This window comes from Mobula birostris, chromosome 9 (assembly GCF_030028105.1).
Source record: "Mobula birostris isolate sMobBir1 chromosome 9, sMobBir1.hap1, whole genome shotgun sequence".
In the NCBI taxonomy this organism is placed as follows: Eukaryota; Metazoa; Chordata; class Chondrichthyes; order Myliobatiformes; family Myliobatidae; genus Mobula; species Mobula birostris.
This window is the reverse complement of record NC_092378.1, coordinates 76918333-76931068: the sequence shown is the minus strand read 5'-3', so window position 1 is coordinate 76931068 and position 12736 is coordinate 76918333. Positions and strand designations below refer to the sequence as shown.

Below are 12736 nucleotides of genomic sequence, written 5' to 3'. Positions count from 1 at the left end.
CCAGCCTTAAGCCTCAAGAGCCAAGACCCCAGCCTCAAGCGCCAAGACCCCAGCCTCAAGCCTCAAGAGCCAAGACTCCAGCCTCAAGCCTCAAGAGCCAAGATCGCAGCCTCAAGAGCCAAAACCCCAGCCTCAAGCCTCAAGAGTCAAGACCCCAGCCAGGTCCTGTCCTGTAGCCATGTCATGTCCTTGCCTGGTTCTGGGGTCCGAGCCCGAGGTAAGACCCAGGTTCTGGGTCCTTGTCCAGTCTTTGGCTCGGACTCCAAGCATACACTCCTAGTCCATGGTTCCTAGTCCTGGTCCCACTTCCCAAGCCCAGGCTCCTAGTTCACAGACCCTTGTCCGGGTTCCCTGCCTAGTCCATGTCCTAGCCCAAGTTTGCGTTCTTGTCCCTGCTCCTTGTCTGTATCCTGTCACGTCCCTACTCTAGTCAAGTCTTGTTCCTCGCACTTCAGTGTCTGTGTCTTGCATTTGGGTCCGCCATCATTGTGACAGTAGCTCAATTTCTCAAGTCCCAGCAACATCCTCGTAAACCTTCTCTGCACCCTTTCAAACTTATTAATATCCTTCTTGTAATTTGGTGACCAAAACTGCACATACTACTCCAAATTCGGCCTTACCAATGCCTTATACAACCTCACCATAATATTCCAACTCATTCTAATCAATACTTTGATTTATAAAGGCCAATGTACCAAAAGCTCTCTTTACAACCTTATCTACCTGTGACACCACTTTTAGGGAATTTTGTATCTGTATTCCCAGATCCCTCTGTTCTACGGCACTCCTCAGTGCCCTCCCATTTACCTTATATGTTCTACCTCGGTTTGTCCTTCCAAAGTGCAGTACCTCACACTTATCTGTATTAAACTCCATCTGCCATTTTTCAGCCCGTTTTCCCAGCTGGTCCAAATCCCTCTGCAAGCTTTGAAAACCTTCCTCACTGTCCACTACACCTCCAATCTTTGTATCATCAGCAAATTTGCTGATCCAATTTACCACATTATCATCCAGATCATTGATATAGATAACAAATAACAATGGACCCAGCACTGATCCCTGTGGCACACCACTAGTCACAGGCCTCCATGCGGAGAAGTAATCCTCCACTACCACTCTTTGGCTTCTTCCATTGAGCCAATGTCTAATCCAATTTACTACCTCTCCATGTATACCTAGCAACTGACTCTTCCTAACTAACCTCCCATGCGGGACTTTGTCAAAGTCCTTACTGAAGTCCATGTAGACAACATCCACTGCCTTCCCTTCATCCACTTTCTTATTAACCTCCTTGAAAAACTCCAATAGATTGGTTAAACATGATCTACCACACACAAAGCCATGTTGACTCTCCTTAATAAGTCCAAATACTTGTAGATCCTATCTCTTAGTACTCCTTCCAATAATTTACCTACTACCGACGTCAAACTTATCGGTTATAATTTCCTGGATTACTTTTAGAGCCTTTTTTAAACAATGGAACAACATGAGCTATCCTCCAATCCTCTGGCACCTCACCTGTAGATACCGATATTTTAAATATATCTGCCAGGGCCCCTGCAATTTCAACACCAGTCTCCTTCAAGGTCCGAGGGAATACCCTGTCAGGTCCTGGGGATTTATCGACTGATGATTTGCCTCAAGATAGCAAGAACCTCCTCCTCTCCAATCTGTATAGGTTCCATGACCTCACTACTTGTTTGCCTTATTTCCATAGACTCCATGCCAGTTTCCTTAGTAAATACAGACGCAAATACCCATTTAAGATCTCCCCCATTTCTTTTGGTTCCATACACAGCCAACCACTCTGATCTTCAAGAGGACCAATTTTATCCCTTACTATCTTTTTGCTCTTAATATACCTGTAGAAACTTTGGATTATCCTTCACCTTGACTGCCAAAACAACCTCATGTCTTCTTTTAGCCCCCCTGGTTTCTTTCTTAAGTATTTTTTTGCACTTTTTATACTCCTCAAGCACCTTATTTGCTTCGTTTCCTATACATGTCATACATCTCTCTCTTCTTCTTTATCAGAGTTCCAATATCCCTTGCGAACCAAAGTTCCTTATTCTTATTCTCTTTGCCTTTAATCCTGACAGGAATGTACAAACCCTGCACTCTCAAAATTTCTCCTTTGAAGGCCTCCCACTTACCAATCTCATCCTTGCCCGAGAACAACCTGTCCCAATCCACGCTTTTTAGATCCTTTCTCATTTCTTCAAATTTGGCCTTTTTCCAGTTTAGAACCTCAACCCGAAGACCAATCTTTGATTTCCTGACCAATCAAGAAACAATCAACTTCCACCTTAAATGAACATGAACATGGCCTCCACTGCAATCTGTGGTAGAGCATGCCACAGATTTACTATTTAGTTAAAAAAAAATCCTTACTTCTATTCTATAGCGTTGCCCCTCAATTTTGAGGCTGTGCCCTCTAGTCTGAGTACCCCCACCATAGGAAACATCCTCTTCACATCCACCTTATCTAGTCCTTTCAACATTTGCTAGGTTTCAATGAGATCCGCCTCATATTCTTCTAAATTCCAGTGAGTACAGGCCCAAAGCTGCCAAATGCTCATCACATGTTAACCCCTTCATTCCTGGAATCATCCTTGTGAACCTTCTCTGGACTCTCTCCAATGACAACACATCTTTTCTGAGACATGGGGCCCAAAACTGTTGACAATACTCTAAGTGTGGCCCGACTAGTGTTCAACTTATCTCCTTGCTTTTATATTCTATTACCCTTGAAATAAATGTCAGCATTGCATTTGCCTTCTTTACCACAGACTCAACCTGTAAAATAACTTTCTGGGAGTTTTGTACGAGGACTCCTATGTCCCTCTGCATCTCTGATGTTTGAACCTTCTCCCCATTTCGGTAATAGTCCGCACTATTGTACCTTTTAGCAAAATACATTATCATACATTTCCCAACACTGTATTCCATCTGCCACTTTTTTGCCCATTCTTCCAATTTGTCTAAGTCCTGCTGTAATCGCATTGCTTCCTCAGCACTACCTCCACCTATCTTCATATCATTCGCAAACTTTGCCACAAAGCCGTCAATTCCATTATCCAAGTCATTGACAAACAATGTGAAAAGTAGTGGTCCCAATACGGAGTCCCTGAGGAACACCACTAGTCACCGGCAGCCAACCAGAAAAGGCCCCTTTTATTCTCGCTCGCTGCCTCCTGTCTGTCAGCCATTCCGTTATCCGCGCCAGTGTCTTTCCAGTAGCGCCGTAGGATTTTACCTTGTTAAGCAGGCTCATGTGTGGCACCTTATCAAATACCTTCTGAAAAGCCAAATGAGTAACATTTAGTGTCTCTCTTTTGTTCGCCATGCTTGTTACTTCCTCGAGGAACTCCAACAGATTTGTCAGGCAAGATTCCCTTCACAGAAACCATGCTGACTTTGACTTATTCTATTATCAGTCTGCAAGTACCTTGAAACCTCATCCTTAATCATAGACTCCACACTTTCCCAACCACTGATGTTAGGCTAACTGGCCTATAATTTTCTTTCTTTTGCCTTCCTCCCTTCTTACAGTGGAGTGACATTTGCAACCTTCCAGTCCTCCCACACCAGAATGAAGGTTTTCATGAAAGATCACAACCAATACATCTGTTATCTTTTCAGCAACCTCGCCCAGGACTCTGGGATGTAGTCCATCTGGTCCAGGTAACATACCCACCTTAAGACTTTTGAGTTTGCCTTGCACATTTTCCATTGAAATAACAAAAGGCACTCACTCCTGCTCCCTGACACTCACGGACCTCTGGCACACTGGTAGTGTCTTTCATAGTGAAGACAAATGCAAAGTACCAATTAAGTTCATCTGTTATTTCTTTGTTCCCCCATCACTACCTCACCAGCATCATTTTGCAGTGCTCCAAAATCAACTCTCACCTTCCTTTTACTCTTTATATAACCAAAAAAACTTATGGTATCCTGCTTTATATTATTTGCTAGTCTGCCCTCATATTTCATCTTTTCCCTTCTTACAGCTTTTTAAATTGCCTTTTAAGCTTCCCAATCATCCAACTTCCCACTTTTTGTGACCTTATATGCCCTTTCTTTGGCTTTTATGCAGTCCTTAACTTCCTTTGTCAGCCATGATTGCCTAATCCTATCACTTGTGAACTCCTTCCTCTCTGGGACACATCTATCCAACACCTTGTGAACTATTCCCAGAAACTTCAGGATTTAGTTCCTTAATCTGTCATTATTGATATAGTCTCAGCTCAGCTCCCTGTAAAAATCCCCTAGTCAATACTTGCCATCCAGAAAATATCAACTCTTCCTATGCATGCTTCCTGTTATCAATGCTCCTTTGTTTATGAATTCTAATATATTACTTCCAATATAATCAATTCTTGTAATCATGTGTGTGAGCACGTGGCCAAGTGGTTAAGACATTGGACTAGCTACCTGAAGGTCGTGAGTTCAAGCCCCAGCCGAGGGAACGTGTTGTGTCTTTGAGCAAGACACTTAATCACACATTGCTCTGAGACGACACTGGTGCCAACCTGTATGGGTCCTAATGCCCTTCCATTGGACAACATTGGTATCGTGGAGAGGGAAGACTTGCAGCATGGGCAGCTGCTGGTCTTCCATACAACCTTGCCCAGGCCTGTGCCCTGGAGAGTGAAGACTTTCCAGGCGCAGATCCATGGTCTCGCAAGACTAACGGATGTAATCATGTGTGGTATATTATCAAAAGCCTTCTTGAAATGCAAGTATATTACATTTAACTAATTCACCTTCATTTACCCTGCTCATTACATCTTGAAAAGGATATTGTCAATGTTCTTCCATAACTGACCATACTATAATTTTGAAAATGCCCTGCTACTTTCTCCTTGATAATGGATTCCTGCATTTTGAAAATGACAGGCATTCTTGCACCAGCTGGTAAAATGCCATCTTCTCCAGAACATACTGATGAATTTACTGTCTGGTTTAGTACAGCGTCCTCTCACAATATAATGAACTGTCAGGTCAGCAGGAAAGGTCATTGGCTGCAGTTTACCATCACTGGAGGACTTACTTATTTACTTATTGAGATACAGTGTGAAGTCGGCCCCTCCGGCCCATCCAACCACGCCGCCCAGCAGATCCTGATTTAATCCCACGCCTAAACACAGGACAATTTACAATAACCAATCAACCTACCAACTGGTATGTCTTTGGACCGTGGAAGGAAACCCGAGCACTCGCAGGAAACCCTTTGCGGTCACAGAGAGAACTTACAATCTCATTGCAGGCAGCATCGGGAATTGAACCCGGGTCGCTGGTACTGTAAAGTGTTGTGCAAACCACTACTTTGCATGTGGCCAGGACAAAGAAATGGGAAGGGAAAAAATCATTGTGGACACTACCTACCCAACAAATCGCCTTTAAGAGAAACTCCCTTTTGGAGAGCACAATAAGGCTATTAAAACAAAACACTTCAAGCTATCTTAAAGTTCCTTCCCCCAGGCAGTTAATGTGATCAACCATTCTAGTTAGCCCCCCATCTATTACCTCAGTCACTGTAAACACTTTAAGCCATTTTTTATAAAGTTGTTTACATGGTAAATACATGCTGGTATTAGTCTACTATATCTGGTGCTCCCGATGCAGTCTCCTCTACATTGGAGGACATAGATTGGAGGACTGCTTTGTTGAGCAGCTTTGCTTATCTGCAAAACGCAGGATTTCCTAACGGCCAACCATTTTAATTCCAATCTCCATTCCCACTCTGACATGTCAGTACATGGCCTCCTCCACTGCCATGATGAGGTCATTCTCAGATTGTAGGAGCAACCCCTCATATTTTAACTGGGTAGACGCCAACCTGATGGCATGAACATTCATTTCTTCAATTTTCAGCGATTGTTTTCTTCTCCCTCTTCCTCTATTGTCCACTCTAGCCCCTCTCTTACCTCTTCACTTCTCCTCACCTACCTATCACCTCCCCGGTGCCCCTCCTCTTTCACTTTCTCCCATGGTCCAGTCTTATCTCCTATCAGATTCCTTCTTCTCCAGCCCTTTAACCTTTTCCATCTATCAGCTTATAGTTTGAACTCCTTCCGCTCCCCCCACCTTCTTATTCTGGCTTCTTTCCCCTTCATCCAGTCCTGCTGAAGGGCCTCTGTCCAAAATATCCACTGTTTATTCATTTCCATGGATGCTGCCTGACCTGCTGAGTCCCTCCAGCATTTTGTGTGTTAATATGCATATATCTGTACTTTAACCTCTAACTCTATTCTATATAATGGTTGAATATTTTTTCGTTGCATGTCATGCCCTGACCAACACACTGTGGCAAGTTTACAATGCAAATAAAAGTAAATATGGTGAACTAAGTTGATCCTTGATCAGCCTAATTTATAGACCACTGCTTTAGATTTAATATAAGGGTATTCAGTTGCCATTTTTATCTACCTGAGGATTTTGAGCAAGCACCACAAATGCATCCACTTTTCTGTAGTTACCTTTTTTTAAAGATCTTAGCGTGCAGACCACTTGAAACAAATACAATTTCCAATATGCATTAGTTAGCTAAATCTTTGTCTTTATGCATTTAGAGGTAATTAAGGTAACAACTGATGGATATCTTCAACTTTTGGCAGGAAATTAAACTCATCATTTGGAAGGGTTAGGGTTAAGTTTGTGCACAAATAAAAAGGCCTATAATTACCTTGGTTGTTGAGGCAATCCATCGAACTTATTTCCTGTTCGATTTGGCTGTGGGGGACCAGAGTCTGTGCCTAAGAGAGAATTATATTTCAGTTTGATGTAACATTAAACAGAAAAATGGAAGCTTGCTTACTAAATCCCAAAAAATTGACACATCTGGTACATTAAAAAATAAACACTGCTCAAAATATAGGTTCTGATGAATTCTGATTTTGCAGCATTTTCAAAGTTACTCCATAATTTGTAACCCGATGAATGCCATTAAAACTTGAAATATGATATATACAGCATACAGATGAACATTAATCATTTCAAATGGCAAATCAATAATAGCACTGACACTGCAGTAACATTAGTGCGACATCAGCAGGTCAGGCAACACAAAATGCCAGAGAAATTCAGCAGGTCAGACAGCATCTATGGAGAGGAATAAACAATCAATGTTGTGGGCCGAGACCCCATCTACTTCCATTTTCCTGTCAACTGTTTCTTCCTCTCCATAGATACTGTCTGACCCACAGAGTTCCTCCAGCAATTCGTGTGTGTTACTCTGGCTTTCCAGCATCCTCATATTCTCTTGTGCATAAGACTGAATTCGGAAACTATTGTCTGATTTGTCCATCTCCTACAGAAGCTTTGCAAGGAAATAAAGAATTAATGGTTCAATCAATTTTGACAGAACAAAAACAATGCCTGTAATCTCTCATGATGCCTGATTTGTAAATGATTTTCATCGGTTATTCTATATACCTAATCCACCACTTCCATCTTAAATTCTTGTACGTATGAGCATAAGATATAGGGCAGAAAAAGTTGATTTGGCCTATCAAGTCTATCCATCAATCCATCACGGCTGATTATTATCCCTCTAAACCCCATTATCTTGCCTTCTCCACGTAACCTTACTAATGAAGAACTTTCCCGTTAAATATATTCAAATTCTAGACTCCCCCACAACTGGAAAAATCCACTCCATGTCCACTATCTAGGCCTTTCAATATTTAATAGGCTTCGATAAGATCAGGTAAGGGAAGGACACGAACAGAGGACAGGCAGGAGAATGCGAAGTTAATTAAATACCATTCCAGCTGGATAGTCTACAACCAGACAATATGGACATCAAGTTCTTCATCTTCTAGTAAAATATTCTTCCTCTGTACCTTTCCTCTCTCCTCCTGATCTTTCCGCACTTAACCTAGCCATTAGCTGCTTTCCTCTCCTCTGGCCACTCTATTGTCCATGACCTACACCCTCTCCCTCCCACTATTCTCATATGCCCTCCACCTCCCCCCCCCCACCCCTTCTTGATTCTGTGCTGCATGCTCCTGTCATCAGATTCCATTACCTTTGGCATTTCCACCACTGGCTTCTGGCACAATTTCCACTGACACCCACCCAGCCCCCCACCCCGCCCCGCATCTGCCTATCACTCCTCTTCACCTTTATCTACCCCTCTCCTGCCAGCTTTTGCACCACCACTTATCTCCACATTTTTATACTGACCATCTCTCCTCAACCTTCAGTTCAGATAAATAGTCTCAACCTGAAAATTGACTGTCCATTACTCCCAACAGATGCTGCCAGACCTTCTGGGTTTCGTCAGCATTTACTGTGTTGTTTCAAACTCAATTGTCTGGATCAATATCCCAAGATGCTAACGCAGTTACCTCAACATAGTTAAACTCCATTAATCTGGCACAGAACCAAAGCCCTGGTAAGTTAAAAGAAGCATGAGAACCAGAGACCTGGTGTGCAGAAGGGAGCCTGAGGACTTGGGCCTCTGTAAATAGATTTGAGTGTGGGAACCGGGACTCCAGTGAATGGAGTGGAGAGCAGGAATGGGAGCCCCATGACTAGAGAGTCGAGCTGGAACGGGGACCCTGGCAAGTGGACGGGAGAGCAGTAATCGGGCCTTGGTAAGTGGAAGTGAGTGCAGAAATCAGGGCCCTGTTGAGAGGAGATGATGCATGGGAACTGAGGCCTTGGAGAGTAAACAAATCCAAGTTCACTGAAGGTCTTGGATTGGAGGCTGAAGATGACCTGTCCTAGGGTTGGAAGACTGTGTATGCACATTGGTGGAATGGAGGGATGGGATTTGTTTTGCTGTTGTTGTTTTGTTTTTTTTTTGTGTTCTGTTTGGTTGTGCTTTGTGTTGTGGCGGACGTGCTATTTTGGCATTGGAATGTGTGGCGACTACCTTCAGGTGTATTCATTGTTAATGCAAGCGACTCGTTTTTCAATGTACAAGTGGTAAATAAACTTGAATCATAAACTTTGAATCTTGCAAGGGAACACAGCCCTAATGAGTGCACAGGGGTTTTAGCAATCTATACATGGTGAGCCAGATGCTCAGTGATCAGGGTTTCTTAATGACTGAACAGATGACATGAGTTTTGCTGATTCTCCGCGGACCTTTCAAAGACATACCTACACTTTCCTTTCGCAAACACAATCAAAAACATCTGGGTGCAAGTTCATATCCAATTGTACTTATCCATCACTCCTGGATTATATACTGTCTCCAGATCACTGAAGCAGTTAGCATCATTCTAAAATCAAACACCAGCATCCTGATCGAAGCTTCTGACCTCCAGTCTCCCAACATCACACAATACCAATGACAACTTCATGGTTCTTATCCACCCATGTCCCTGCCCATGTTTTTTTATTGGCCTGCCTGAATAAACAAGCTGCATCACCTGCGGTTCATACCCTAATCTAGACCATTTGTATTAGAAGACAATCTAGTAAGATCATGCTGCTGGACACTTCTCCCCCAGCAGAGTAAGTTCACACTTCTGGAAGTTTCCCAGTATTTACATAGGGAAAACCTCCCTAGAAGTTGCACTGACTAACTAAACCTTAATTCAGAACAGACATTCATTTCAATTTGCACAGGCAACTGCAGGGAAAATTCTTTCTCTTAATTTAATTAAAATCAATTCAAATATTTATAACAATTCATGTTTTCCTATCATCAATCTTTAAAAATAATTTATAAAATTTGAACTATCTTACAGCATTTTTAAATAGTTTCAGAGTTGTTGAATACAAATATCATAGATGTTTATAATATCAATGTTCTGGATCATGTAAACACCAGTAGGCTAAGAACAGGAGGACAAATCTGAGGTCGGAACTGTTGTGTATTTAATATTTCAACAATATTTGACTACCTTTATAAATATATTGTTTGATTAAGCATTCTTTATATAATTCATTATAGATTATATGTAAAAGTACGTGACTAGCATACGTCATTTCACCACCACATCGTAAGTGCGGGCCTCACTAAAGTTAAAATGAAGTAGACTCATATTCCTGGGCTTCTGTGTTTTTCTTTCAATTAATTCCTGGAGCTACATAACATGTGTGATGAGGAAGTTTTAAAACAAATCTGATACAACTACCTAACCGTTGAAGTGCAGCGAGACATTTTAGTTTTAAAAAAGTGCAGCACATTTTTTTTCTTCACCACAAGGGGAAGAGAGAAACGTACAAGTTAAAAAAAATAGGCAGCATGTTTCTTCAGAAGCGGACAGCAGCGGTCGAGTTAATAAAAAAGGCAGAAAATTGATGAAATTCACAGGTTCATAAACAGCGAATACCAGGTGATGATAATCATAACTAAAAAAAAAAAGCAGAAATGCCTGGCTGTATCACAAAGATTGACGTGGTCAATTGCACAACAGGTAACTAGATAACGTATACTGAAAAAATTGAGCAGTATTTTAAAGCCAATGGAATAGCCAATAAGAAATGAATGCCAGTTTTTCTAAGTATAATAGGTGGAAAATTATTCAGTTAGTTTAGAAGTTTAACTGCTCCAACTAAACCAGCAGAAATGAGCTTTGCTGAATTTTTGGAAGTAATGCAGGAACATTTAGAATCATAACCATTGCTGATTGCAGAACGCCTTAGATTTCATAAACAGAATCAAAAGGAAAGAGAGTCCATTTCAGCTTACATGGGGGAATTAAGAGATTCTCTGAGCACGCAGTTCAATGATAGGCTTAATGATGCACTGAGAGATCATTTAGATTGCGGGATCTTGCAAGAAAGCATTTATAAAAGGCTTCTAATTGGAGCACAACTCACATTTTAAAAAGCAGTTGGAATTGCTGTATCAATGGAAACAGCAGAGAAGCATTTGAGTTGGAATGAAAATGAGCAGAACAAAATTGCAATATCCAAACAGAAACCTGCCTGGCTGAACAAATTGTGTTGCTGTTGTGGCAGGGGGGCAAATCCACCAGAGTAATGCAGATTTAAAGGTGAAATTTGCAGAAAATGCAACAAAATAGGACACATACAAAGAGCATGTTGGGCAGACAAAAATAAATGGACTGAAAGGACGTGAAAATGATAAAAAAAAAAATCAAGTTGCAGTTTCTAATCTGCATTCTGTTAACTCTGATAATGATGGGAGTGACACAGGTAGACCTGAAATTTAAAATGAGAAAACTAATGAGAGACAAACAATATGGCTTACACCAGAAATGAATGGCAATTAAAATGGAATTGGACACCAGCTCAGCTGTTGCAGGTATTCCACAAAATGAATCTGAACTACATTTCAAAGATACTAAATTGAAGCCTGCATACATCCAACTAAGAACTTGTACTGGAGAAAAGATAACTCCTGGGGGAATGACATTCATAACGGTGAAATGCAACAACCAACAAGCCACATTGAGCTTGTACGTATTCAAAACAGCAGGGCCAGCATTGTGGGGCATGCTTGGCTGAGACAACAACAACTTGATTGCAGATCCATCTGCTATTTGCATGCGCTATCTCCTGCAGTAGAGTCAACTGAAACTGAATTAAGGAAGATACTAGATGATGCCTCAGCAGTGTTCAAGGATGGCATTGGAAAACTCAAGCATATCTATAAAACAGTGTTAAATGAAAATGCTACATCCAAGTTTCACAAAACCATTCCAAGGTTGAGTGGGTTTTTAGGCAACACCAGTTGTCCAAATAGTCATGAAGAATGGGTCTGTCAGGATCTATGGTGACTGAAAGTAGATCAATACCCTCTGCCAAGGATAGAGGATATCTTTGCAAACCTTTCTGGAAGAAAACACTTCAGCCAAGCAGACTTAGCTGAGGCCTGCTTCCAGAAATGGAAGAAGAGTCCAAAGTGGATCTCACCATAAACACTCACAAAAGGCTTTATCACTATAATAGGCTTATATTTGGCATAGCATCTACACTTGCACCCTGACAGAGAGCTATGGACCAGGTGCTGCAAGGCTGCCCAGGCACTCAGAGTTACCTAGAAGACATTATTGATACCAGTGAGGATGATAAGGAACATCTCCAAAATCTCAAGAGAGTGTTGAAAAGATCAGAGGATTATGGACTCAGAGCATAATGCAGCAAGCCAAGTATCAGTTTCTGTGGTCACACCTTTGACTCACAAGGATTACACAAGAGATTTGAGAAAATTAATTTTCAATTCACAGAAGGGTGTTCCATTAACAGCAGCGACAAGTATACAGTAATGAGCTCTGTTTCTTGGAGGACACAATTACAAAATTGAATTCAATAGATCAACTAATCATGGAAAAGCTGATGGATTATCCCAGTTACCCTTGGAAAAGGAAATATCTGAAAAATTTACAAAAGACACTCCTCTTGACATATTCTCCCTGATGCAAATTTAAAGTCTCCTTATTACAACAGAGCCAAAAGGAAATCAGAAAAGATCCCCACACTCTCTGAGGTCTACATGGCAACTCAAAATGGCTGGAATGTGCGGCAGAAATTCTAGTTCCATTTTTACCAGTGCCAGGATGTACTTGCGGTTCAGTGGTTGCCTTATGTGGGGGATTCAAAGTTGTTGTACCATCCAACTTGAGAGCTAAAGTGTTGGAGGAGTGACAAGTCCTCCACGTTATCAAGGCGTGGTCAAAATGAAGGCGTTGGCTCAAAAATTTTTCTGGTGGCCTGGGATAGATTACCAGATCAAGCCTCTTGCCATGCATTGTTCGAAATGCCAACACATCCAGAAAATGCCAAGAGCAGCGTCTCTCCATCCCTG

At 41.6% G+C, this 12736-nt stretch overlaps 1 protein-coding gene across 3 annotated transcripts in view; it reads right to left on the bottom strand.

Annotated features, from left to right (window-relative positions):
- The window catches only part of LOC140202842 (arf-GAP with SH3 domain, ANK repeat and PH domain-containing protein 1-like), a 531099-nt gene that overhangs the window by 50471 nt on the left and 467892 nt on the right, over nt 1-12736 (bottom strand). For all 3 annotated transcript variants that reach the window (XM_072268282.1, XM_072268281.1, XM_072268284.1), the window contains one exon: nt 6689-6758. In XM_072268282.1, coding sequence (XP_072124383.1) covers nt 6689-6758 — 70 coding nt within the window. The remainder of the gene's footprint in view (nt 1-6688; nt 6759-12736) is intronic.